Consider the following 26,225-nt stretch of genomic DNA (forward strand, 5'->3'; position numbering starts at 1 on the left):
AGATGAATGCCAAAGTTAAAACTAAATCAAGGTGAATGTCATTTGTATAAAGAATAGCCCCATTAAGAATTGGGAGGAAAATGCTGATCCCATGAAGAATACCAGAACAAGTGCTAATGGATAAGATACAGAAATAATGCTTTAATAATGCATGTGATCATGTTTTTATTAACAAAGAAAGTCTTGTTCTGAAACAAATACATCCTTGAGAGGAGTCTGAAATTAATCCTCGATAGGCAGAAATCCACACTATTATATATTCTAATTATAATTACAACCTGCTCTTAATGTGAACATTCTAAATTATTAGTCACTTTATTAAGAACCAGAAAAAGGACTTCCTGCTGCATAATGAGAACGACTCACAAGCTTTGAGAATGAGAAAAGAGACAGTTCTGCACAGAGCTGGAAAATGGTGGATGCAATTTATTTAACAAAAGTGCTTAGTTTCTCTCTTTTTGTTTAGGAATTGGGATACCCTTAGGGGTTCAGACAGCACCAAGCTTCACAACTGCTATTTCTAGGGCAAGATAAAAATGTGTATTACAGAAAAGTAACAATTTATCATTGTAATGGTTACATCCCACTACAGAAACCACTAGAGACTACTTAACATTTTTATTTCAAACATGGTTTTCCCTAGTCTTCAGGTGACAAACGGATACAGATGCCAGAAGACTTTTTCCATTTGTTCCTAATAAAAGTGGCTAGATTCTGAGTTCATTTTCATCTAGGGTGACATTAAGGTCTGTTTTAACAGACTGATCCTTCTCTTCCTTCCTATGTGATCTTCCTTCGAAGGTCTCTGAAGGCAACATCTGGGCCCAGTCACCGAAGACAGATGGGCTCTTCTACCTCTTCTCCCATCCCCTGGAGACCCCTGCCAGAGGGGCACATGCTATTTGAATGTAATGACACGTTGATGAAATTCTTCCTGGCTAGTGTGTGCTCGGTACATTCTTATCTTAGGGCCTGTCCTACATCGGTACAGACCCCCTCATCATACATGGATTTCTCTGTTTCTAAATTCTGTCATTGAACTAATTCTTATTATTTTTCCTCTGTTACTTTCTAAGTCCAAATCCTCTTTACCCAGCATTGAACCTGAAGCCAATTTCCTGAACATAATCACTTCTGCTACTGTGGTTATAAACCCATAAAATGTTTGGAATCAATCTGGACTCCTTTTGTGCTGTGGCAACATTAAATCTTTGATGTTTCCTCCTGGTGTTAAGACCTCCTACATTCAGACTTAACCTGTTTCATCTTCCTCTTTTTTTTCCTTTCAAGGAACAAGGGTCAAAATGTTCTACTTTGGCTATGGGAACTAAGGTTTTTATTGAGTGGTGATTAATTAACAGTAATAATTTTTTTTTTTTATTGAATGCTAACAATGGGTCAGATGCTAAGGTAAGAGCTTTGGAGCATTGTCTCATTTAATCCTTCCAATAGCCCCATGACATAAGTAGCATAATATCTACATTTTATAAATGAGGGAGAAACTGAAGCTCAGAGAGGTTGAGTAACTCACTCACAGTCACACAGCCAGTAGAAGTAAAGTCAGGACCTGAACCCAGATAACCTGACTCCAGAGCCCACATTCTCAATCCTCACACCTTTAGGCTCCATTATGCTCTCAATAAACAGGTTGAGTGGCTTGAGGCTGAACTGTCATGTTTCTCTGACCACCACCTTTCCAACTTAATCACATCTCGGAAGGTTTAGAAGCTTTTTACCTGGAGTCCGTATGGTTCACCCTCATGTCCCAGGATGGCCGATATCTGCGGTCAGTACCCAGGGGCCCAGAGGAAGGGACCCCAGCTCCTGGCCACCGCACCCCTGAGAGTGAAGCCAGCACCAGTCTACACACAGTGGACGGGAAGGCCTGACACATGCTCGCCTGCAAAAAGGGTGTCTTGAGTGCTATTTCATATCTCACGTAAGTTTCAGCCTGATCAAGAAATCTGAAAAAACAACCAGCCAATAAAGAGGGTGGGGTGGCAAGGTTGGTGAACAGTCCAGGGGAGTAGAGGCCCTGTGGACTCCAGGATCCGGAGCAGGTCACAGTGGACACTCAGATCTTGAGCCGGGCCTGAGGGCACGAGCTGTCCAGACGGTGCGACCTGCCGCAGCCGCCTAATCATAATTGAATTCTATATGGAGATTTGCCATGGAAGAGACAGGGCATGTCAGGATAATTCACCAGTTGGATTTTAATTTGTGATGAATAAACTGGCATTCAGATTTATACGTCAGTCACTTTTGAGTTTGATGAAGATGAGTCAATTTCCCCAGCCTGACACACCGTGGGTGTGCCATAAATTAAAATTTCCGGATCTGCAAATCAGGGAACCCAATCTTGTACTTAATGACCCACAGAGGAGGGACCTTCCACCCTGTCACAGATGCTCCTGGTCCCTCTCCTTGATGCTGCCCCCCATCCCAGAAAGCAGAGGGTAGAACTCAATCGGAATCAGGAGGGCTAGCTAACACGGCCACAGTAATTCCAGGGGTTCGGTCACTCTGTGCAAAGGCTGGTCTCTGGAGTGGTGCTTCTCTGGGGCCCCTGCTTCCTGTCCCCACGAGGAGCCTGTGCTCTCGGCACATTCTCATTCCAGCCCTTACTCTTGAGCCCTATGTCAGGATGCTCACCCAGGGGTGCAAGGCCCCAAGAGCTGGTCCTTACAGGGAGGGAAGGGGCTGAGCTCAGTGTGAGCCCAAACCACTCACTCTAAGCCAGCTCTCATCTGAGCTCTAGGGAGGGACCCAGGCATTCCTGCAGCTATTAATCACGTGGCACTTTGTTCTTTTGGAACTGCCTGTTTGGGGAGGGAGGGTGTGGCCAGGCTGGGCAGTTGGGTCAGATGCAGGCATGCCTGGGTTACTGGCCTTAATATTAAATATCTACCCTGACCCTTAACAGACCTTACCAAGGAGCCCTTATCCCCACCCCATGAGAGGCTACCCGAGATGCAAGCTGCGATGGTCACCAAAGCCGGCCCTCCTGGGGTCAGCAGGGACCCTGTGTGATAGAAAATCCACACAGTAAACCAGCTCAGCAAGCACCTGGCCTCCTCTTTTAATACTTTTCCCCTACATAGTAAGGACATGATGATAAATAAAACAATGATTAAATAATAATTTCAATGATAATCTGTCATGGATCTTACTTGGTTTTCAATGTTTCATTTTGTTACTTTGGTCTACTGAAGACAAAATGAATATTCAGATTTCTCAGTCTCAGCATTATTGACATTTTGGGCTGGGGAAGTCTGCCGTGGGGGACTGGCCTGTGCACAATCCGGTATTTAGCAGCATCCTGGGCTTCTGCCCGCTATGCTCCAGCAGCACTGCCCCTGCCAGGGTGACGGCCAAAGATGCCTCCAGACATCGCCAAATATCCCCTAGAGGGCTAAATCGCCCCGGTTGAGAACCACTATTTTAAAAGGCTGACCCAGTTTCTTGCTAACTGGAGGATTAGGTTTAAGTAGTTCTGGTACTTAAAATTCTTCAGGCAGTGGCCCTACTAAAACACCCTCCCTTTACCTGTGTCCACACCTCCCATTTGTTTACTTAGGAATGACAGACATTGTTGCGCAGAGGGCCACTTCTGAGAGGCCGGCGTGGCGCCAACTGGCTCCTGTCTAGTGCCACGTGCGACTGTCAGGTTGGAGTAAGTGAGCCGTTCGTGATGGGTTCAGCGTCGGGCTTTGCGGTGTCACTTGGTCAGTGTTCTAGCGAGTTGAGAATTGATTTGCCACAAGCTTTAAGTTTCTATAAGTAGTCTGGGGCCCTAAATTCAACATGAGGCCTGAAGCTGGGGTGGTGACTGTCCCTTCTCTGCAGAGTTGCGTTGCCAGATGCCCCACAGACCCCTGAGTCACTCAACTACGAATACCCAGCAGGAGCCACTGACCTCGGTGAGTGTGCGCCAGAGACAGGGACACCACGTGGTGCAGACACGAGTTCCAGGCACTGAAAAAGTCCTCCTTCTTGGTCACCACCTGCCAGATTGATGGAAGAAAAATACCTGTTGGTGATATTCTGAAAGACTTGAGCTGAGGAGCAAGACAGAAGGCAACTATCCAAATGTTTAACACAACATTAAGCACGGGCAGGGGCACGGGCACAGTGCGGGGCCTCTAGTGGGCTGGCCTCTGTGAGCGGCAGAAGCTACTCGTTCTGTGAGTAAATGTCACGCACATACTGTGAGTCCAGTTTCCAAGTTTACACTAATTCCTCACACATATCAAACATGGGAGTACCGGCTGCCAATTCCTGAGAGGCGGCAGACGTTCGAGAAACAACGCGAAGGGGAAGGCACACGCACAGAAAATTGAGGCTGTGCTAATCGGGTCACTCTCTGCCCTAAGGATGCAAAATCCCAGAACTAACTACTTGCATCTAACCCTCAACACAACCAGCCTTCTTCCGTCCTTCCTTCCTTCCATTGTGGTCGTGATTTCATTTGTTTTCAAAGTGTTTCTGGAATGTCTGCTACCTCTCAAGAACTGGCACTGAGTGGTCACCACGTGTGATAAACGTAGAAACAGAAGCCACAGTAAGGTGACATCATTTATTCATCTAACGAACAGCTTTTGTGGGTCTCCTCTGTGTGAGATGATCTTTCCATCGATCTAATAAAGGGAGTCTTTTTTCTTTGCTTTGTGTTTTTGAGTTGGAGGGAGATGAGGAAACAGAACTGGAGTGAAAGAAGAATGAAGAAGACACACAGAGAAGAAAAAGCTGCTGCATCACAAAATTAGTAGTTACAGTGGCTTAGGAGGCGCTAAAGGCAGATTCTTATCTGACCAGAGAAGAGAGTTAAATTTGGCACGTCTGATTTTTCTTTGTTCCTTCTTGCCTTTCTTTGTTTCGAAAACCTAATGGTTTGATATTTAAATGTTTAGTAATTTTTTGTGTGCTCAAGGAAATAACACTCAAATAGAAAGTTACACTCGATGTCTCCGCTTCCCATGTGTTTTAAACTCACACCCTGGTGAGCCCTCTCAGCTGGAAAGTAACCTGCTTCCCCATAGCTCTGCAGTTTCTGCAGGGCCTGGAGGACCCGCTGTGTCAAATCCCTCCTGTAACAGAGTGCTTTGTGCTCCAGTGGAAAACAAGCACTGCAGAAAGCCTCTACCCATGTATAATTCAGCACGATCACCTGGGGCAGTGGGCACGGTTTGGAGGACAATGTCATATGTGCCTCGGGTCCCCACCTAAGCAGGGCATCTCCTGACAGTCAAGAAAGAGGATAATGTCTGCCTCAGTCCCTGCATCAATATCTCTCTGCCTGGGTGCCACAGTTATAACCGAAAAGGCATAGCAAAGGCATGCAACTCTCAGGGAACAGCCTGTGGAACATCCTTGGCAGGGGGAGGACAGGAGCTGGCCAAATGCTCCTGGAAATTCTGGAAGGAGGTGCTGAAACTCTACTTTTCGCACTGTAGAGGATAATGCCAGGAAACCCCGGTGGGCAGGCTCTCCTAATCATGCACTGACTGCTCCCCAACATTGCACGGGAGGCAGGGAAGAATAAAACACTGTGCAGATGTGTGCAAACAGAATTGAGGGTACTTTTTAATTTTTTTAAAAAAATTCAGTGTGTAGAGTAAATTTTTCACTGGTCTGATCAGGGGAAAACCAGGGACAGACAACTGGCCGGACAATGCAGAACCTGCCTGAGAAAAGGACTTCATGTGGGAAAACCTCGCAGACGGCGCTTTGCAGAGGGGGCTGTGACTGCACCTCTCAGAAAGTAGGAGGGAAAAAGAAAAAACAAGTTCAAATGAAGGGGAAAGGCCCCTTGAAGGCCTGCCAGCAGCTCCTAAGAGCTTTTCCTTATATGTCAACATCACGGTGTTGCCGTAGGCTCAGTAACGTCATCCCTGCTGGCAGTGGCCCCCACCCCAGTTTCAGACCCACCCCAGACAGGAAGGAGTGTTCCCAGGCCTCGGAGCATGTTGATGGAAAGGCAGCTTTCCTACAACAGATGCCCAGGAAAGCAACTGACTGAGAAGCCTCTGTCCCCTTGAATTAGGATTTAATGGCAGGAAATAATAGGCTGAAGCCACCTGGGGGCTTCACAGTGGTCCATACACCCACTTAGGCTGACCCAGGAGCAGAGCTGGGGCCGCAGTTCATCCCACTGTCAAGTGATCAAAATGAATACATCAGAAGGTCAAAAACTCCAGATCGGCCTCCAAGTGTAGAGACAGGGTTAAACCTCACGAGGGTCACTGCCCACAATTATAACCCTATAATTGCCCATGCAATGCACAAGATTTTCAAATGCACTTATTGCACAAACAATATTGTAAAACAACAGAAATCAACCCTCCCATCTTAAAAAACAAAACAAAAAACAAAAACCTTAATACGAGGTTTCAGAATAGAAGATTTAAAAAATGATATGGTTGTGCTTTACTTTGGGTAATAAACCTGCTACTAAAAATCAGTGTGTAAATATAGCCTTATGCAACTGAGTCCTTCTTAAAATGCACCAGGCAGCAGGCACTCTTTCAAGCACTTAATTCCATTTGCTCATTTAGTCTTCAGAAACCCCAGAGGTAGGTTTTATTGCTATCTTCATTTTGCAAGTGGGAAACTGTGACGCAGAAAGGTTCAGTAACTTGCCTAAGGTTGCAGAGCTGGGTTCAGACCAGGCACTCAGGCTTCTGCGCCCACACTCCTAACCACGGGCTGCACTGCCTCCCAATGGACTGAGGGTGAGTTAGTTCCCTGACAAAACCTGCCTCTCCCAACATACTACTTATAAAGATGTATGATCACACATGGTCACATTTAATGTAAACGACACCCCACACCAAAATCCTCTAATGAAAAGATATGCCTATTTCCTAACAAATCATCACACAGCTAAAACATAGAACTGAACACATGAGGAAACACCTTTCCCATGGTGGACACCTATATCCACTCCCCCCTTCTTTTCTAGAAAAACCTCAGATAGATGTGGGCAGCAACATAGCCAGTTAAAAATTTTTATTCTCTACAAAGGACCTACAGAAAGCCTCAGCTAACATCCTACTTAAGGGCTGAGTGCTTTTCCCCTGAGTATAAGAAGAAGATAAGGATGTCCATCGTCACCACTTGCTTCAACCTTGAACTGAAGCTTCTAGCCAGGGCAATAAGGCAAGAAAAGGAAATTAAAGACATAGAGATTAGAAAGGAATAAGTAAAATTGATTTCATTCAAAAAGACGTGACTGTCTGTGTAGAAAAATCCTAAGAAATATAGAGTTAAGCTACTAGAACTAATAAGTAAATTGAACAAAAGTCACAAGGTACGAGACTGATATACAAAAATCAATTGTATTCCTATATTCTAGCAATGAACTGCAACTCAAAATAAAAATGCCATTTACAATAGCATCTAAAATATGAAATACTTATACATTTTATAAATGTATGCAAGAACTGTACACAAAAACTGAAAAGCATTGCAGAGGGAAATTGAAAGGACCACCTAAATAAAGGGAGAGGTATGCTGTGTTCATAAGTCAGAGAACCCGATATTGCTAAGATGTCACTTCTCCTCACATTGATCTATAGATTTAGCACAATGCCAATCAATATGAAAGCCAGCAGACTTTCTTTTTTGTGTGTGGTAGAAATTTACAAGCTGATTGTAAAATTTGTATGGAAATACAGAGGACCTAAAGTAGTTAGAACAATTTTGAGAAAAAAAATGTTGGAGGATTCACACTACCCAATTTTAAGATTTACTATAAAGCTAAAGATAAAGCTCAGGGCTCCCACTGATTCTGCATTATGGCAAGTTGTATAATTATTTCATTATATATTACAGTGTCATAATAATGGAAATAAAGTGCACAATAAATGGAATGTGCTTGAATCATCCCGAAACCATCTCCCCCACACCTTGGTCTGTAGAAAAATTGTCTTTCATGAAACCAGTCCTTGGTGCCAAAAAGGTTGGGAACTGCTGTTAAAGGACTTCTAAACAGAATTTACAAAGACATCTTACAACTCAATATTAAAAAAACAGAATCCATTTTAACAAATGAGCAAAAAAAAAATTGAACAGACACTTCACCAAAGAGGCTCCATGAGTGGCAAATAAACACATGAAAAAGATTTGAGAAATGCAAATCAAGACCACAATGAGATACCACCACACACCCACCAGAATGGCTCAAATGAGTAAGACTGGCAAGACCAAGCACTGGCCAGGATGCGGAGCAACTAGAAATCATTGCTGGTGGGAATGCAAAATGTTACAGCTACTCTGGAAACAGCTTGGCAATTTCCTATAAAGTTAAATACATACCTACAGTAGATCTCAGCCACTGCACTCCTAGGTATTTACACAAGGTAAATAAAAACATATGCCCACTTAAAGACTTGTATGAAAATGTTCACAGAAGCTTTACTCCTAATAGCCAAAATGGAAAACAACCCATATATCCACCACCTGGTTAATGGGTAAACAAATCGTATACATCCATACAAAGGAACACTACTGCACAGTGAATACTGACACACGCCACAACTTGGATGGATCTCAAAAGCATTTGGTTAAGTGACAGATGCCAGATACAAAAGACTGTATATGTCATTCCATTTATATTAAATTGTAGAAAAGGCAAATTTATAGCAAAAGAAAGAGAAGTGTTTTTCAGGAGTTGGGGTTGGGGGAATTGTTATTGACTACAGAGTTGTATGAAGGAACTTTCTGGAATGATGGAAATGTTCTATACTTAGACTGTGGTGATGGTTATATGAGCATATGCATTTGTCAAAATTCATTGATTAACTTTTTGGGGTCACAGACCCCTTTGTAGACCTGCCTCTCCCAATCACCCTTGCCCTGCTAAAACATTTCCATGGCGTTTATCGTCTGCCAGCGTATTAATACCATAACATAGCTGACTTATTTTGTGTACTGCAGATTTTTTTCTCTCCTTCCCCAGTTTTATTGAGGTATACTTGACAAATAAAAATTGCATATATTTAAGATTAAAAAAACCCTCATTGATTATACACTTGAAATTAGTTAATTTTAATATATGTAAATTATAATATATTATGTATTGATATTATATATTTTTATATATATAATTTATATATAACATACACTGATTTTTAAAAAAATGCTCACTTCCCCAGACTCCGCAGCTGTAACCTCCATGGCCAGTGAGCGCAGGCAGCTATGTACTGGGCAGCGCTTCCAGGAAAACTGTTGCTTTCCTGATGACAAGAGATCGCCTGAGCTGGCATGTGTGCTTTTCTCTTTGTCCTTTCCCCATCTACCCGCTGGGAACTCGGCTGTGCTGTGACTGTGGGAACAGGTGGGAGCTGCACTCTGGGTGTACTGGTTTCCTGGGGCTGCTGGAACAAGTTACCGCAATCCTGGTGGCTAAAAACAACAGAAATATATTCTCCTGCGGTTCTGGAGGCCAGAAGTCTGAAATCAAGGTGGCAGCAGGGCTGTGCTTTCTCCAAACGCTCTTTCTGGCTTCTCCCAGCTTCTTGCTGGCGACCCTTGGAGTTTTCCAGCTTGTAGCCACATCACTCTAACATCGGCTACATTGCCACAGGCCTTCCTCCCTGTGTCTCTCTGCTACTCGTAAGGACACCAGTCACACTGGATTAGAGCCCATCCTACTCCAGAATGATCTTGTCTTAAACCTGAGTACATCTGCAAAGACCTTATTTCTAGATAAGGTCACATTCACAGGTTCTGGGGTTAGGATTTAAACATATACTTCTGGGGAACATAATGCAGCACACTATGTGGGGACAGAGGGGAAGGACAGCAAGAACCTGGGCCCTGCTTCAGTCACGGAGCCACAGCATGGGCCCTGGGCTGCCCACCTCTGTCTTCTTATTAGGGGAGAACAGCAGCCCCTATTTTGTTAGACGACTGCAGTCAAGCACCTTATCTGATGCACTCTCCTTCCTCTCAAGTTTAAAGGATATAACAGTCCCCTCTTGACCTATTCAGTGAGAAGACGGGGTGCCCAGCACTAGCACAATGCCAGGCCCAAGTTGGCAGCTGATTGAGGGATGCGTGCTTGGATCATTCACGCCAAGTTCTCCCAGTCCAACCCTGCCCTCTTCCACCATCTCAACCCTGAGCTCTCCTTCTCAGCCTGCTAAGTCTTGGGGTACCCCTGGCCTTCTCCCCAGCAAGCCATTTTAAGACCCCTGCAGTGGGTTTCCCAACTGCACAGCCTCAGTTTCCCAGTCTGACCTGTGTCCTCCTCCAGTCCTGTGCTCCATGCCTGCCATGTTTTCCAGCCACACTGATCGGCTCAGCGTCCCTCTTGGCACTCACCCTCTGTCCTATCCAGGCCCACCCCGAGGCCTAGCACCATGCTCTTCATCCCACTGTTAATGCCCACAGGGGCCCCTCCTCCCACACGTCCTCACACCCATCCAGACCCACGGGCATTTCCTGGCCCCTTCCTCATCCAGCCTCCTAGCCCCACACCTCTTCCATGGGCTGCAGATGTCCCCCTGGACACTCCATGTTTTGCTTTAAATAGGACAAGCAGAAACCCGAGCACAGGATCCTCTGTCGAATGCATCAGGCCTTTTGGATGTCATCACTTCTGTACTTCCACCTTCTGAATCCTTCAGGCTCCTGTCTTTGGCAGCATTTAAAAATTCCTCCCTGTGTACCCAGCCCCAGATCCATCTGTGTGTCCTGTGAATTACTGTACTGTGCTTATTCTGAAATCTGTCCCCTCCCTTTTAATCTTGCTGTGGATACAGGATGACATCACAAGGAAAGAAGAGCCCAGTCCTGACCAGTAGCAGCACTCATGTCTGGCAGAGGGAAGACCCTCACTGAGCTTGGATGTCAGCTTCTGTGACACATCAGGGGTCGCACATCTTAAATTATGCCCATCACATACGGAGGATAATGCCATATGCAGGTATTTTTAAACATTTTTAAAGATAAGTATAAGTAGGTCAAACTATGATTTCTTCCCCACTGTCTGCGCTTTGCCCTCAGGAGAGCTTCTCCCACTGTCTGCGGCGGGCAGGCCATCCGCTAGACTGGTCCCGGGGACTGAGCCCTGCCCAGCCGACCACCACTTCGGAAAGTCATGGGAAATACCGCAAGCCAAATCTTCCCAGGACACGGAGTCCTTTCTCTTTCTCCTTTCTCCTTTCTGTAGTAGCTATCGCCTGTGTCCTGGGCTTCCAGCCTGGCCCCTCCAGCAGGGCGCGAACCTGGCCTCACCTCCGCTGCTGCAGATCCCGGGTGGCCCCTGTGCCTCCCACTCAGCCCTGGCTGCGAGGCCTGGGGGCCCCGCTGGGTCCTGCCCACAACTCTGTGACCACACTGGCTGATGTGGGCAGCACACAAGGCTGCCTTCCCCCACGGTCCCCAGGAGCTTCCCTCAGGGGTATCAGATATAATGCCCACCTGCCCGGGCCAGGGCCAGGAAGGGACCATTCCTCACCTGCTCAGCCCCCATCACCGCCTTCCTGTCTCTCTTCCTGTTTGACTTTCCGTCTTTCGAGTGTGCATGTGTGTGTGTGTGTGTGTGTGTGTGTGTGTGTGTGTGTGTGTGTGGTCTTTATATATTTGTCTGCCTTCTTGTATTTTTCTTTCTATATTTTTTATGTCTTTCTATTTTTTCTAGTCTATAGTTTCTCATCCCTCCCTCTCTCTCTCTCTCTCTGCTCTAGGTAAGTTCTTCTTTCTGTTTGTCTTTTATTTTTTTCCTGGGCTTACTTAATCCACTCGTTCACTTTTCTGTTTTTAATTTTCTATATTTTTCTGCCTTTCTGTATTTTTTTCTGCCTTTCTGTATTTTTTTCTGCCTTTCCTGGGTTGGTCTTTTTTCATCTTTTTGTATTTTTATTTCTGTATTTCTATTTCTTTTTCCCTTGTGTTGTGCTTTCTATCTTTTCTCCTGGGTTAACTCAACTGCTTTCTCTTTCACTTCACTTTCATGTGTTTGTGTCCCAAATTATTTCTCCCTTTTCTCTCTAGATTTTTTCCCAATTAAACTTGGTCTCCTCTGCGGGGCTTCGGGAAGAGGGGGCTCCGGGAAGAAGGGGCTTTGGGAAGAGGGCCCTCCTCTCTCCACCAGCAGCCTCTCTTTCTGAACTTTGCCCTCCCCAAAAGCCAACACCCTCTTCTGGCACTGAGGGGCAGGTGCTGGTCTGTCCTCAGGAGAGTCCCAGACAGCAAGGGCGGCTGGGTCCAGCAGCTGGCGGCTCACTGGTGGCTTTCTGAACTGGGAATGTGGGATTCTTTGCACCTTTGCCCTACGCTTTGAACATGAGCTGCAATTCCAAGAGAGCGGGATAAACAAACCTCACTCAACATCCTGCTACATATGAAAAAAATATGGGACAAAGGACACAGAGGGCATCCTATGTCTACAGTTCCAGCTTGTTTCCTATGAGAAGGAGAAGCAAATGTCCTCCCAATGCTCCAGACAGGACTGTGTCCTGGACTTGGGGGCCAGCTGCAGGGCCTTGTCTGGTCTCGGAAGCTCAGGGAGGTGCTGAGCTCAGGGCAGAGTTTAAGCCCAGGATGCTCTCCTCACTGCCTCATGCCCACGGCACCCCCAGACCCTTGCCTGTCCCCAGCTCTGCACCAGCCTTAACTGCACCAGAATCTCCCCTCCCTTGGAAGGTGGCAGGCGGCAGCTCTACAGAGCAGAGCAGGTGAACAGCCCTTGTCTGGGGAGGTACACCCCTGAGCTGCAAGGCTGGAGTTCACAACACATTTTCCTAGAAAAACACAATGCCACAATTATGGGTGACATGATAGTATGAAGGGGTGCAGCACGTTCCATGTGTCAAGCACATGCACTGAAGTGCTTGCCCTGAATAAGGAAGAAATCCTGATTTTATAGAAGAGTCTCAGAAGAGTCCAGTAACTGTCCCTGAAACACAGATAGATCTAGCTCCAAAGAGCTAGGGCTGCTGGCCCTCCTCGTTTCTGGGCCCCAGAAGAGCTGGCTCAGCACAGCTGTGTTAGCACACACGCTGTTGTTCACACAGGGGTCTCCACTACTGGACAGCCTGGTCCACAGCAGCAGAAATACCATCTTGCCCAGCGGTGCTTGGTGCAGGGTAGGTTCTCAACAAATGCACAATAACACATGTGACTTTTCTTTATCTTTAACTATGTCCTGTTCAAGAACACACACCACCCTTTCTTGCCTTAGGTATTTATATATAGAATTCTTTCCACCACAATGCCCTCCTCCTCTACCTGAATCCCTCCTCTTGGTTTCAAGAATGTCACCTCTTCCAGGAAGTCTCCCACCATCTCCACTTCCCCCAGAGTGGTTCAGGTGCCCTCTTCTGGGCTCCAACCAAGCTGGCACATCCACCATGGAAGCCCTAGCAGCGCTGCCATGGGAGCACTGCTCTGACCAGGGCAGGACTGAGACCACCCAGGCACCCAGCACAGTACTGGGAGCCTGCCAGGACCAATGACCATAGGAAGAAAGCCCCTCCTGCAGATGGGTGGTGGGAGTAGAAGTGGATGCACCAGGTGGGAGTGGAAAAGAAACTGGATTCAGAGGGTAGAGAAATGGGTAAATTCAGTAGAGAGGGTCAGCCACTCATTGCATGGCAGTCATGGGGTCCACTAGGGCCTCTGCAGCCTCTTCTTTCACGGACACTGTCCTCCAAGTTCTGGTCTGGGGCTCGGCAATGTGAACACACCCCAAGGACAGAGTCCATTCCTAGTGAAGACACGACCACGTTTGTCATACGCCAGAGTGCTAGCAGCGGGAATCTGCAAGTGTTTGATCTGACCTGTTTCTGAAGCTTTTCCTTGTGGAGGCTTAACTGAAATTGTCAGAACATGAAATCAATAGGGTCTTGGCAAAGGGCTTCTATAATTGAATATATCACTTCCCAATTTCTTGTCTTTTTCCCCTTTCGCGTCAAATGAAGGGCCTGCTTTTCATTACTGAGCCTTTCAGAACAGAAAATGATTGTTGGATGATATATTCTCTTTGGTCATCTAGTGTACATTTGAACTCCATGCTCCTGAAATCGATCTTCATAATTTCCAATAACAATGTTTGATACCTTCTCCCTCTCTTAACAGCTTCCTCATTTTAAAAGTTCCCCCTTAACTGTTCTGGTGGATGGAGGAACAGAAGGGGGAAATCAGGAGGCCTTAAATAGATTTTACAGGCACCAAAGCATGCATTTGGAGTACGGTCAGCTAGAAAGATCTTGTTTCAATAATATGATCTTCACGTTCAGCTGAAGACTGTGTTATGGAACCTGACTGCCCTTGGTGACTGCTTAAAGCTGACATAAGGCAGAAAAATGGACATTTAATATGGGAAAGAAATTAGTCCTCAAGATCTTTGTTTCCTGAATCTCTGCAGCAGCTCAGCTGGTGCTGGGCCCATGCAGCAGCTGCAGGGGCTTTCTTGGGAAAGGCGCTGGGTACACGCGCAGAAAGCCCACTCCACAGGGGATTTGGGGTGAATCAAGTGAAGTGGGCTGGCATGGAAGCCTATAACCCCACTGCAGTTTGGGGTTCCTGGGGACTCTGAGTTTCCAGCTCCACTAATGGCATCCTGTGTTCCCAGCGTGCAAACCTGACCCCTGGGCCCCCTTCTCTCCTTCTGCTTCCCCCCTCAAACTGCCCCAAGGCCCACTGACTGCCTCTCTGGCCTCTGCTGCCACCCCAGCTCGGGCTGCAGCCTCCCTCTTCTGGCCTCGGTTACTGTGGCCTTCGAACGGGTCACCCTCTCAGCACTGACCGTGGAAAGACCTTTCTTTGACACCCAGGGATGAGGCCACGGCCCCCGCAGGGAAGATGGAAGGAAGGTCCACAGCCCACGTGGGGAGCACAGACAGCCACCCTGTCTCACCAGCCTCTCCAGCCCCTCACCTGGGATGCTGGCCGGCTTGATGCTCAGGTTGAAAGTGCCAGGCACTCGCTGACATCCCCAGCCTTTCCTGGGAGGCTGCCCCACTCCCTGCCTGGGGACAATGGGGCGTGGCTTGCTCTGCCATTTATAATTCAGACTCTTCAGGCTCCAGTCTCACAGCCAGGCCAGCCCCAACCCACAGAACAGGGCAGCCCGGGCCCCACACCCTCTCCCTGCCCTCCCCCTGCCCAGAGTTACTGCCTCCCACCCCGCCCACACAAAGAGCTCCTTGAGGACAGAGACTGTGTCTTAGTCACCCTCACGCCCCGAACTGGCACAGCACCTGGCACACAACAAGTCACTGCGGAGATGCAGTTTTCAAACAAGGACCTAGTCAGTGGAAACAAAAACGTTTACAGGTCTCTTTTTCCTTAATTGTTCATTTAAACATATATATGAAGCTTCAGCTAAGCATTTTTGTTTGCCTCACTGTCACTAAGGGGCTTATATTTTTGGCTAAGACTTTGGGAATTCAAAACCTGCACACATTTCAGAACTTCGAGACAACTCAAGAACTTCTGTGCACGTCGTGGGGAGGGGATTCGAGATACTCGGGAGTAAGGAGTGAAGCAACTATCAGGGCTTAAATGACTACAACTGAACAAGACTGTCTTAACTGCCTGAGGTGCTGTCGAGCAGAGAGCAGGGACAGGAGTCTGAGCAGGTCCCCCAGAACTGCCCCGTGGAATTCTAGGTCAGCGAGTGGCCCTTGGTCACAGCCAAGCCACTAAGCTGGAGTCCGCAGTGCCTTCAGAGAGAGCTGAGCCCTCGACAGGGACGGGTCTGACTTTCTTCTCTGCACTGAGGCTGTGTCCCAAGGCCACATGTCACCTGTGTGCTTGGTCCTAACTGCCTTGTCCCGCATGGGGGCCACTGCCCCAGCTTAGTCTCTGGTCACAAGTTCCCCATCCCACCACTCTGCTGGAGGCAGGGGGCTGGGCACAGTGAGCTTTCACAGAAACGGCAAGGGCAGACAGTCTGACAACTTTATCAGCTCCTTTTTCTTAGTCCTACAATCAGCTTGCTGGCCGTGCGGCAAGACACCATGCTCTGAGCAGCTCCTCGCCATGGCAGGAACTCAACAAATGCCTGTGATAAAGCTGACCGGGGGAGTCTGCCCACTGGCCTTGTGATAGGCAGAAAGAAACAGGATAATGGGACCATTCCTGTGTACCTCAATGCTACCAACTCCAGAAGTGCCCAGCCCCGGGATGAGTCCACTCCCTAATCAGGGGGAACGTCAAGAAACTAGCATAGTGTTCAGTCACTTACACCAAGCCAAACTCACTAACAATCCGTGTACAACAAGCTAGAAAAATGTCATTTCACCAATATGCTCTTCAATCATGATCCCAGAGTTTGGCACACATCCCCATAGATTTCTCTATCTCTGACACTGCTCTCTGTCTTGTCCCCTTATCCTGTCTGGCAACTTGCCCAACTGTCCATGACCAGACCTTCCTCACTGCCTTGCCAGGGCCCTGCTTCCTGGGGTTTGTCCTCCCTGATGAATAGAGCATGCAGACTCTCTAGGGACTTCCAGGCCAGCTCTCCACAGCTCACCTCTTGCCAGACTTCTGTGACCCTGGCTGCTGGCTCAGACTATGCTCACTGTCTGTCACTGTGCTGTCCGGATTCCACGCTGCTGGCCAGCCCGGGCATCCACGGCTGTATTTCGGTATGACACTGAAAAGCGCTGAGCCTGAAGCCTGGCCCAGAACTGACACGTGGTGAATGTTAGCTGTTGTTGTTAACCATTGCTTCTTTCTCCCACTTGGTATGTGAAGATTCAGCAGCTGAGGCCTCCTGTTCTGGATATTTAAGTTTCCAGTTTCTTATATAAAAAGATAAAGTGCCTATAATGCAAGCAACCTAACTGCTGTAAGGCACTGCTCAAGTTGTATCTTTAAATGTTTTCACTGAGGTATAAAACACATACAGTCAGACGCGTAGCATGCATCCATCTTAAGTTTACAGCCTGATGATTTCTTACATATATATGTATACCCATGGAACCACCCAGATCAAGACATAGAGCATTTCCCACACCCCTTTGTACTCCCCGCAGCAGCAGCACTTCTCCCACTCTGACTGTGATCACCATGTTACCATCAACTAGCCTTGCCCTTCCTCTAATGTCACATAAATGGAATTATATGGTATTAACCGCTTTATGTCAGGTTTCTTTCACTAAAATGTCTATATATTTACAATAATTCACATACGTTGTTGCATGTAGCAGTAGTTTATTCCTTTTCGTTGCTGAGTAGTATTCCGTTATATGAAATATATCACAATTTGTTTATTTAGTCCCATGTTGATGAACATTTGGTTCACAGCTCCTGGTTTTTGGCTATTATTATATTAATAAACCTGCTATGAACATTCCTGTTATAAGTCTTTTTGTGAGCATATATTCTCATTTCTCTTGGCCAAATATCTAGGGAGGGAATTGCTGGGTCATATCTTTAACCTTATCAGAAACTGCCCAACTGTTTTCTAGAGTGATCATCGCCATTTTAGACTGCCAACAGCAATTAGGAGAGTTGCAGTTGATTCTGTGTCTTTGCCAGAACTGAGTGCTGTCAATCATTTTAGTTTACCCATTTTAGTGGGTGTGGTATTTCACAATGGTATTTCACTGTGGTTTTAATTTCTATTTCCCTGATGACCAATAATATTAGGCAAAGTTTCATGTGCTCATTAGCCATTTTTTAAATCTTCTTTTATGAAGTGTCTTTTCAAGTCTTTTGAACAATTTTTCATGGATTGTGTCTTTTCATATAGTATTGTAGGAGTTTCTTTATACATTCTGGATGGAAGTGTTTTGTAAGATATGTGTATTTCAAATAATTTCTCCAAGGTTATAGTTTGCCTTTCTATGTCCTAAATGGTGTCTTTTAGTGAACAAAAAGTTTTACTTTTGGAAAAAATCCAATTTATCAATATTTAATTTAATGATTAGTACTTTTTGTGTCTTTCTAAGAAATCGTAGTTTACACCAACTTCCCAAAGATATTCTCCTATGTTTTCTTCTGAGAGTTTTATCGTTTCCCCTTTTACATGAGTGTGCAATCAGTTCCAAATTAACTGTTGTGTATTACGTGGAAAACAGGTCACAGCTCATTTTTTTTTGTATTCAGATATCTGGCTGTTTCCTGCACTTTTGAAAAATTATTCTTTCATCATTGAATTTCCTTCATACCTTTGTCGAAAATCAAGTGAACATATGTGTGGGTTGATGTCTGACTCTGTAGTGTTCCATTCATCTATCTGTGTATTCTTATGCCAACACCACATGTCTGTACCATTGAAGCATTAGCACAGCTTTGAAATCAGGTAGCACAAGCCCTCCACACATCTGCAACTTTTTTCAAAGTGGTTTGGACTGTTTTAGGCCATCCTCATTTCCATATGAACTGTCAAATCAGCTTGTGAGTTTCTACAAACACTCCTGCTGAGATTTTGATTGAGATGGTGCTGAATCTACAGACCAATTTGAACATCATAGCCATGTTGAATCTTCCCATACACAAAACACAGCATACTCTCCAGTTATTTTGGCCTCTTTCAATTACTAGCTGTATGTTTTGTAGTTTTCAGTGTATAGATCTTGCAAGTTTTGGTTTCACTGTTAAATGTATTCCAAAGAACTTCATGTTTTTAATGCTATTGTAAATTGAATTTTATTTTCCAATTGTTTATTGATAGCATATAAAAACAAAATTTGTTTTAGATATTGAGTTTGTATCCTGTAGCCTTATATTGATTTATTAGTTCTGGTAGTATTTTGTTTTGTTTGGTAAATTTTATTTCTTTTCTCCTGCCTTGTTGCAGGCTAGATCCTCTAGTACAGTGTCAAATAAAAATGGTAAACTGGACGTTCTTTGCTTCATTCTCTAAATTTAGAAGGAAAGCATGTAATATTTCACTATTAGGCTTGATGTTAGCTATAGGTGTTTTGTAGATGTGCTCTTCCAAAATTGAGGAAATTCCTCTCTATTCCTAGTTTGCTAAGACTTTTTATCATAAACTTGTGTTGGATTTCATCAAACATTTTTCCACATGATATAATCATGTATTTTTCTCCTTTATTTTGTTACTATTATAAATTTCATTGACTCATATTTTAAATGTTAAACCAACCTTGCATTCCTGGAATAAATGCCACTTGGTTATGATGTATTTTCCTTTTTTGGGTATATTGCTGGATTCAATCATTAGTATTTTATTATGTACTTTCACCTATATGCATAGAAAATATTGATTTGTAATATTTTTCTTTGTAGTGTACTTATTAATTTTTGGTATCAGGCTTAAACTAGATTTTGAAACAGTTTTATGTAAGACTGGTATTATTTTGTCTTTAAATGTTTGATAGGATTCAACAGTAAGACCATCTGAACCTGGAGCTTCCTTTGCAGGAATGTTTCCATTACAAATTAAATTCATTTAGTGTATATTTTTAGATCTTCCATTTTTTGTGAGCTTTTGAGAGTTGTGTTTTTTCAGAAATTTATTCTAAGTTCTTGAGTTTATTTGCATTAAGTTGTTCATAATATTCTCTTATTGTATTGTGATGTCTGTGGAATATGTTATAATGTTATAATGTCCCCTTTCATTCTTGATGTTGTTAGTTTGCACTTTATTCCTTTTATTTATTTATTTTTTGAACAATCTTGCTAGGGATCAATCAATTTTATTACTAATTTCAAAGAACAAGCTTTTAAGTTTGTTGATTTTTTCTATAGTTTGTTTCCTATTTCACTGATTTCTCTTTAACACTATTGTTATCTTTATTCTACTTATTTTGCTCTTCTTTTTCCAGTGTCTTAAGGTGGAAGCTTATATAATTTACTTAAAACCTTTCTTAGTTTCTAAAATAAGCATTTCAAGCTATAAATTTCCCTCCAAGCATTCCTTTGGCTATACCCTACAAAATCTGGTATGGTGTGTTTTCATTATCATTCAGTTTAAAATATTTTCTATTTCCCCTTGTGATTCCATCTTTAATTCACAGCTTATTTAGAAATGTGCTTCTTAATATCCAAATATTTGGGAGATTTTGCAGATATGTTTTTGTTATTTATTTATAATTTAATTCCATTGTCAACTGAGAATATATTCTGCATTATTTTAATCTTTCAAAAATCTCCCTGTGGTTTAATTCAAATGATTTTTATTAATCAGTCTTCAGTTTCACTGACATGTTCTTCAGTTGTGCCCAGTGTGTTGTTAACCCTCTCCAATTAATTTTTTTAATAATAGCATTGTATTTTTCAGTTCTAGAATTCCTATTTCATTTTTTTTACAGTTTCCAAAAATCTTCTGAAATTTCCTGTCTCCTTATCCATTATATCCATATGTTCCTGCCTATTCTTTAATAAATTCATCATATTTTTTAAAAAGCCCTTGTCTGCTAATTTCAATATTTGGGTCATTTGTGGGTTTTTTTCTATTGAATGATTTTTCTCTTGACTAAGGATCACATATTCCTATTTCTTCCCATGTCTGGTAATATTGCATTGCACAATGAACACTATGATATTAATTCTGTATCCTGTTATCATCCTCTGAAGAGTGTTGAGTTTTATTCTAGCACACAGTTAAAACACTAGCAGATAAACTTGAATTTGTGGAGGCTTGGTTTTATGCTTGTCAGGAAGAAACTATTTTGATTTGCCTTTTTGTCTCTTTTAATTTTAGCTTTAGTCTTTAGCTAATCCCTTTTAGTGGGACCTTGGGACCTTGGGACCTTGAAGAAACCACTAACTTTCTTGTCCTCAGGTTGCCTTTCTGTAAATGAGTGGGTTGGACTATACGACCCCAAGGTTCCCTTCCAGCTCTCACATGTAATTATCGAGAGTAGAACTTCCTCTTCCTTTCCCTTTCCTTCACTTCCCCTTCCTTCTTTTCTTTCCATTTCCTTCCATAATAGGTTTCCCTAGAAAGAGAATTTAAGAGTGCTGTCTGTGAGAGAAAGATGGAGACAGTTAGAAGTGAAGGAAAAAAGAGGAAAAAGAGAAAATGCAGCTCCTAATATTAACTGTTGTCTGGGAAAGGGAGCAAGGGAGAGGAAGGCAACATGAAACAGGAACACTTCTTACAACCAGCCACAAGGAGGGAAGTGCCACGCTAAGGCTAGGGAGCACTGTACACCTGCGAAGTGGGCACAATCCACATTGAGTCTTCCCACCTGTCCACCCCTGGGTCTCTCCAGACCACCGTCTATCCCTTCCTGAGCCACCATACTGTGACGTCACCCTTTCCCTCTCTGTAGTTTCAGGATTTTAAGGCTTATCTCTCACGGAGCAATGGGAATGATCCCTATTACAGACCTTGCAAGCACCACTCAGCAGAGAGGGAGACTCACTTTTGACCATGTAGCCTTTACACAGACAGCCACCCATGCTCTGAAGAGGCAAAGAGGGCTCCTCCCCCAGGTGGTCTTCCCAACCCCACCACAGTAAGAAGAAAATGCATCGAGCTCAATGAAAACTAAGAACTCAAGAAATTTGGTTTCTAATCCTATTTCCCGTCTTTGATGATCTGTCTCTGGAACAAAGCTCTTGACGTTTCTGTGCCACGAGATTTTTAGTAAAATGTCTGTCATTTAGGCTGCTGTATTTGGTTTTTAAAAATCTAACAAACACTGACCGGCTGCTATCACTCTTTGTTCCCCATCCCTAACCACAAACTGCACTGAATTTTCTCACTGGGTTCAAACAATGGCATTTCCCAGCTTCTCTCCCGATCTCCAGCCACCACCTGACCAAAGCTCTTGGAAACCCCTGACTGATGGACATTCCAATGGCCTTTTCCCAGGCACTTGCCACCTGTGTACCATCCAATCACCAACACAGCTTGCATTTTCCACAGATGAGAACTTAGGTGAGATTCCAGCCCCTGACCAGGTAACCTGAGCAAAGACACTGTCAGTCTAAAATTATAACAAACAGAAGAGCAGCAGCATCTGTTAGAAAGACAGCCTTTATAGAAGTACTGCGCTTTTTATCATGACTTAAAGATCTAAATTAACAGCTTTAAAATCACACACACACAGAGTAGTCAGGTTGCACACTGACCACAACAATAAAAACCGTGGGCGACAGTAATTTTTCTACACAGGAAGCTCTAGAAAGTTATATTTCTAATAATCTGATTTCCAGCCTCTACCAATTCTCCATCCAAATCTCCAATTCTGAATGAGAAAAAATAATTTAGGGTAGTTGTTTCCAAATGAGTTTACTCCCCTGGACTTTGAGGATAATTCATGATGTTCATTTGCAAACCACTTCCCTTTTCCTTTAGATTCAGACTTGCAGTGTGGTGGAGGGAAACCTGCATGAGATTTTTAAAATCAATCTTTCCCAGGTGATTCTTCTATGTTCTGAAGTGGAGGGCACTGGCGTGATGGGAGAATATTATAGGTGGTGAGAGACAGAACAGGAATTAACTCCTGGAAAACTAGAACTATTTTATGTTCATCTTTCCACCTGCCCAATTTTTGTTATGCACATTGGAAAATAAACAGTTGTCTGTCAAACATACTGATTACTGAAAGTCTATCTTTTTCACCATGAATTTACTCCATAGAATGACAGAAGTTCCGAACAGAATATTCTCAGGTGACAAGCCATTGCTTATTGGTTTATTTTTTCTTCCCACTAATGGGGAAATGATCCAGCAACTGTGATAAGCAGTTGTTTGCAACAAGATTTTGGAAAACTGAAGAGTGGAGAATCCAAGGGCTGGGCACCTCCATGGCCACCAACGCACCAAGAGAAGGGCATTTGCTGATTCCATTTTGAGTAAAATTCTGGCTATTCCAAGGAAGGGAATGCATTATCAGCTGACAGCAAAGGCTTATTCCTTCATGAAGACTCAGGGGTCTTCTTCTCAATTCTCTAACTCTGACCCTGAACTGCTAGCCCTTAGCACTCGCTCCAGGGTAAGAGGCAGATGGGCTTCCAGTGTGCTGATAAGGGTTGGCCAAGCATCTCTAATGTAAAATGTGCTTTTGAAGAAAATTAAAGAACTTTACTAAAAAGCTGAGAAGAAGAGAAGATATCTGAAGTCCACTTGTGTTTTTGTCTCTTTTTAAAGATTCTAAGCCAAATCACAGGGTTATTTTTAGGAGATCTTAAAATTCTAGATGAAATCATCCTCCCTTGGACACTGTCCAAAGACTATTGTCCAGACTCTGTTTAGGTCAGATGTTCAAATTGCTGAACAGAATCATCTTATTTTAAGATACAGCAAACTAATGCAGGTAGACAGAAGCCAGCATGCTGCTAGCTGAACAAAAAGCTGGGCCAAAAATACAAGCTAAAATATAGAAGAAGTCCATATTCTTTCTTCTAAGCTTGTAGGTTTTGTTTTAATTTAGCCCATATTTTATTTTGCCTTGGGCTAAAACTAGATGTGGATTTATGCCAAGGCAGGAGCATATCTAAACAATCTTTATGGTCTTCTCATGCCTAGCCCCAGGAAACTATCTGTGTTCAATGAATATGTAATTGAATTGACCATAAAAATGGTTAAATTAATGGTAGCAACTAAAATAATTAGACTTATAATTTTTTTAAAAATGCTTTTTTACATATTCTATCTTATCGCATCCTTGCAACAAGTTTGAAGTGTACCCACTCTTATTATCCCAATTTACAGATGTGGAAACTGAAGCTCAGAAGTGATAGGACCCAATTATCTGATTCTAAAACCCTTATATTTTTTTTCCCCACACCACATGCCTGTTTGGAAAATTCACTTGTGTGTATGTAAAGGTTTTCTTCTCTCAAAATCAGAAAATACATATTTACAAAAAATGAACAATTTGTTCTTTGACAGAAAACAACTATAAGCAAAAACTACTTCTGATATTTTATTATTATTATTCCTATTATTTTTTTTTCTTGAGATAGGGTCTCACTCTGTCACCCAGGCTAGAGTGCAGTGGTGCAATCATAGCTCACTGTAGCCTCAAACTCCTGGGCTTAAGCAATCCTGCTGCCTCAGCCTCCCAAGTAGCTGGGACTACAGGCATGCGCCACTGCACTGGAATTTTTTTTTTTTTTTTTTTTTTACTTTTTGTAGAGAGGAGGTCTTGCTGTGTTGCCCAGCTGGTCTTGAACTCCTGGCCTCAAGTGATTCTTCCACCTCAGCCTCCCAAAGTGCTGGGATTACAGGCATGAGCTACTATATCCAGCAACTTTTGAATATTTAATAAAGTACCAGAGAGCATCTAATATCATGCCAAAAATAAAATTAAAGGTAAATATTTTACAGTGGACCTATTTTCTAATATACATTGAGCACCACAATTCCAAAAATCCAAACTCTGAAATGCTACCAAATCTGAAACTTTTTGAGTGCTAATGAGATTCTCAGAGGAATGCTCATTAGAGCATTTTGGATTTCAGATTTTCAGATTCAGTATATTCATAATGCATATATTCCAAAGTCCAAAAAAAGCCAAATCCAAAATCCAAAACACAAAATACTCCCAGGTATTTTGGATAAAGGGTACTCAACCTGTATCACTAAAAGGAAAACATGAGACGATAATAGACTTCCAAACCCTGAAGATAAAAAGATAGAAAGTTGGAGAAATAAAGCATTAGGAAAAATAAACGTTGAGAAATGTGGACCCTGAAACAGTGTGGGGGATGCACCATTTGGTTCAACATTTGTAGAGCACAATATGGCAGTATATAAAGCCTACAAATGGCACGCTATTAAGAATATTCATCATGGCACTCTCTATGATAACTGGAAAACTAGAAGCATCAGGATCCTGTGTGTCCCTGTTCCTATTGACATAGAAAGAATGTCACCTTGTATTATTGAATGGAAATATTGCTTAAATAAAATTACAATCCTTTTTTATATTTTGTCTCAAAAAAGTACATATTAATGTCCAAACTATTGAACAGTTCTTGCTTTGGGATGCTGTATTACCAATTATTGTGTAACAAATTATCATCAAATTTAGCATCTTAAAACAAGAAATTTTTTATTATCTCACACAGCCTCTGAGGGCTGGGGATTTGGACATGTCTCATTTGGGCGCTTCTGGCTCAGGCTGTGTCATCAGGTTGCAGTCAAGTTGTTGCCTGTTCCAGACCCTGTAGTCTCTGAAGAGCTAACTAGGGTTGCAGAAAACACTTCCAAGCTCATTCACAAAGCTTTTGGCAAGAAATTTTTGGCCAAACAAGCTGCTCATGACATGGCTTCCCCCAGAAAAAAGAGAGAGAGAGAACATGCAAGAGAGAGAGAAACTAAGGCACAAGCCACAGCCTTTTAAAACCCAATCTCAGACCAACCATGATACAATGTGGGCACTATATAAGAGTGTGACCAGCAGGAGGCAGGGACCACTGAAGGCCCTCTTGTAGCCTGGCCATCACAGCCCAACCTACACTCCCAATGATACACATCCCTCTAAAAACATACTCACACCTTCTTGAGGCCCACAGAAGTTTCATACCATTATAGCATCAGCTCAAAATGCAGAGTCTTGTTGGCTACATTTGGTCTAGGTGCAGCTGAGACTCTGCAGGTGTTGTTCTGTAAGTATAGTTCCTCTCAGTTTGAAGGCTGCTAAGTAAGGATACAAGTTATCTGTCCCCCACACAGCTAACTTACAATGGTGGGACAGGATAGGATAATTGCTATATATATTATTGCTCAAAAAAAAAAAAAAAAAGGAAAATAGGAGGGACACAAGTGTCAGTGGTCCATATGAATTCTGAAGTCCAGCTGGACCAGTGTCTGAAGTTCCTTAATTAGGACTCAGTCCTACTCATGCCCAGACAGTTTTATCCTTCATGGCTCTTGGCTCTACTCTCTGGGTTCTTGGTTCTTCCCTCTGAGGCATCCTTACTTTTTCATGAAAGGTAGCACATGTTTGTAGCTGGGTGGTTTTCTCAGCTTGCTTCCTGACTGTAGAAGCTTGGTGGCTCTGTTCATTTTGTATTGTCTCTGTACTTTTCTGCACAAGCTAAAAGATATTTGGCTGGTATAATTCTCTTAAAAACTTTGTGCATCTCCTGTGAATCTTATTGGGGATTCACTTCATTAGACAAAAGCTACACCCACAAACGTCATTGACATAGGCCCTTGGGGTGTTGAGAAGGTTGAAGGACAATGCCCTTAAGCTTCCTAGAAGCTCTATAGTTTGGGAGTCTGTGAGACATACCCTTAATCTCTTCAGAAGGCCTTTTGCATGACTAAAGACTTACCTTTGATCTTTTTCAATCCTTAAAGGATTTTACAGTCACTCCTTGGGCTTTATGCT

General features: G+C 43.5%; 1 protein-coding gene and 1 non-coding gene across 5 annotated transcripts in view; both read right to left on the minus strand.

Moving 5' to 3' along the window:
- The window catches only part of ACOXL (acyl-CoA oxidase like), a 299,186-nt gene that overhangs the window by 67,657 nt on the left and 205,304 nt on the right, over positions 1–26,225 (minus strand). For all 4 annotated transcript variants that reach the window (XM_045550091.1, XM_045550092.1, XM_045550093.1 and 1 more), the window contains one exon: positions 3,917–4,004. In XM_045550091.1, coding sequence (XP_045406047.1) covers positions 3,917–4,004 — 88 coding nt within the window. The remainder of the gene's footprint in view (positions 1–3,916; positions 4,005–26,225) is intronic.
- On the minus strand, positions 24,338–24,409 carry LOC123637619. Its single transcript, XR_006734973.1, has one exon. It is a non-coding gene; the product is annotated as a small nucleolar RNA SNORD113/SNORD114 family (small nucleolar RNA).

This window comes from Lemur catta, chromosome 4 (assembly GCF_020740605.2).
Source record: "Lemur catta isolate mLemCat1 chromosome 4, mLemCat1.pri, whole genome shotgun sequence".
Taxonomy (NCBI): Eukaryota; Metazoa; Chordata; class Mammalia; order Primates; family Lemuridae; genus Lemur; species Lemur catta.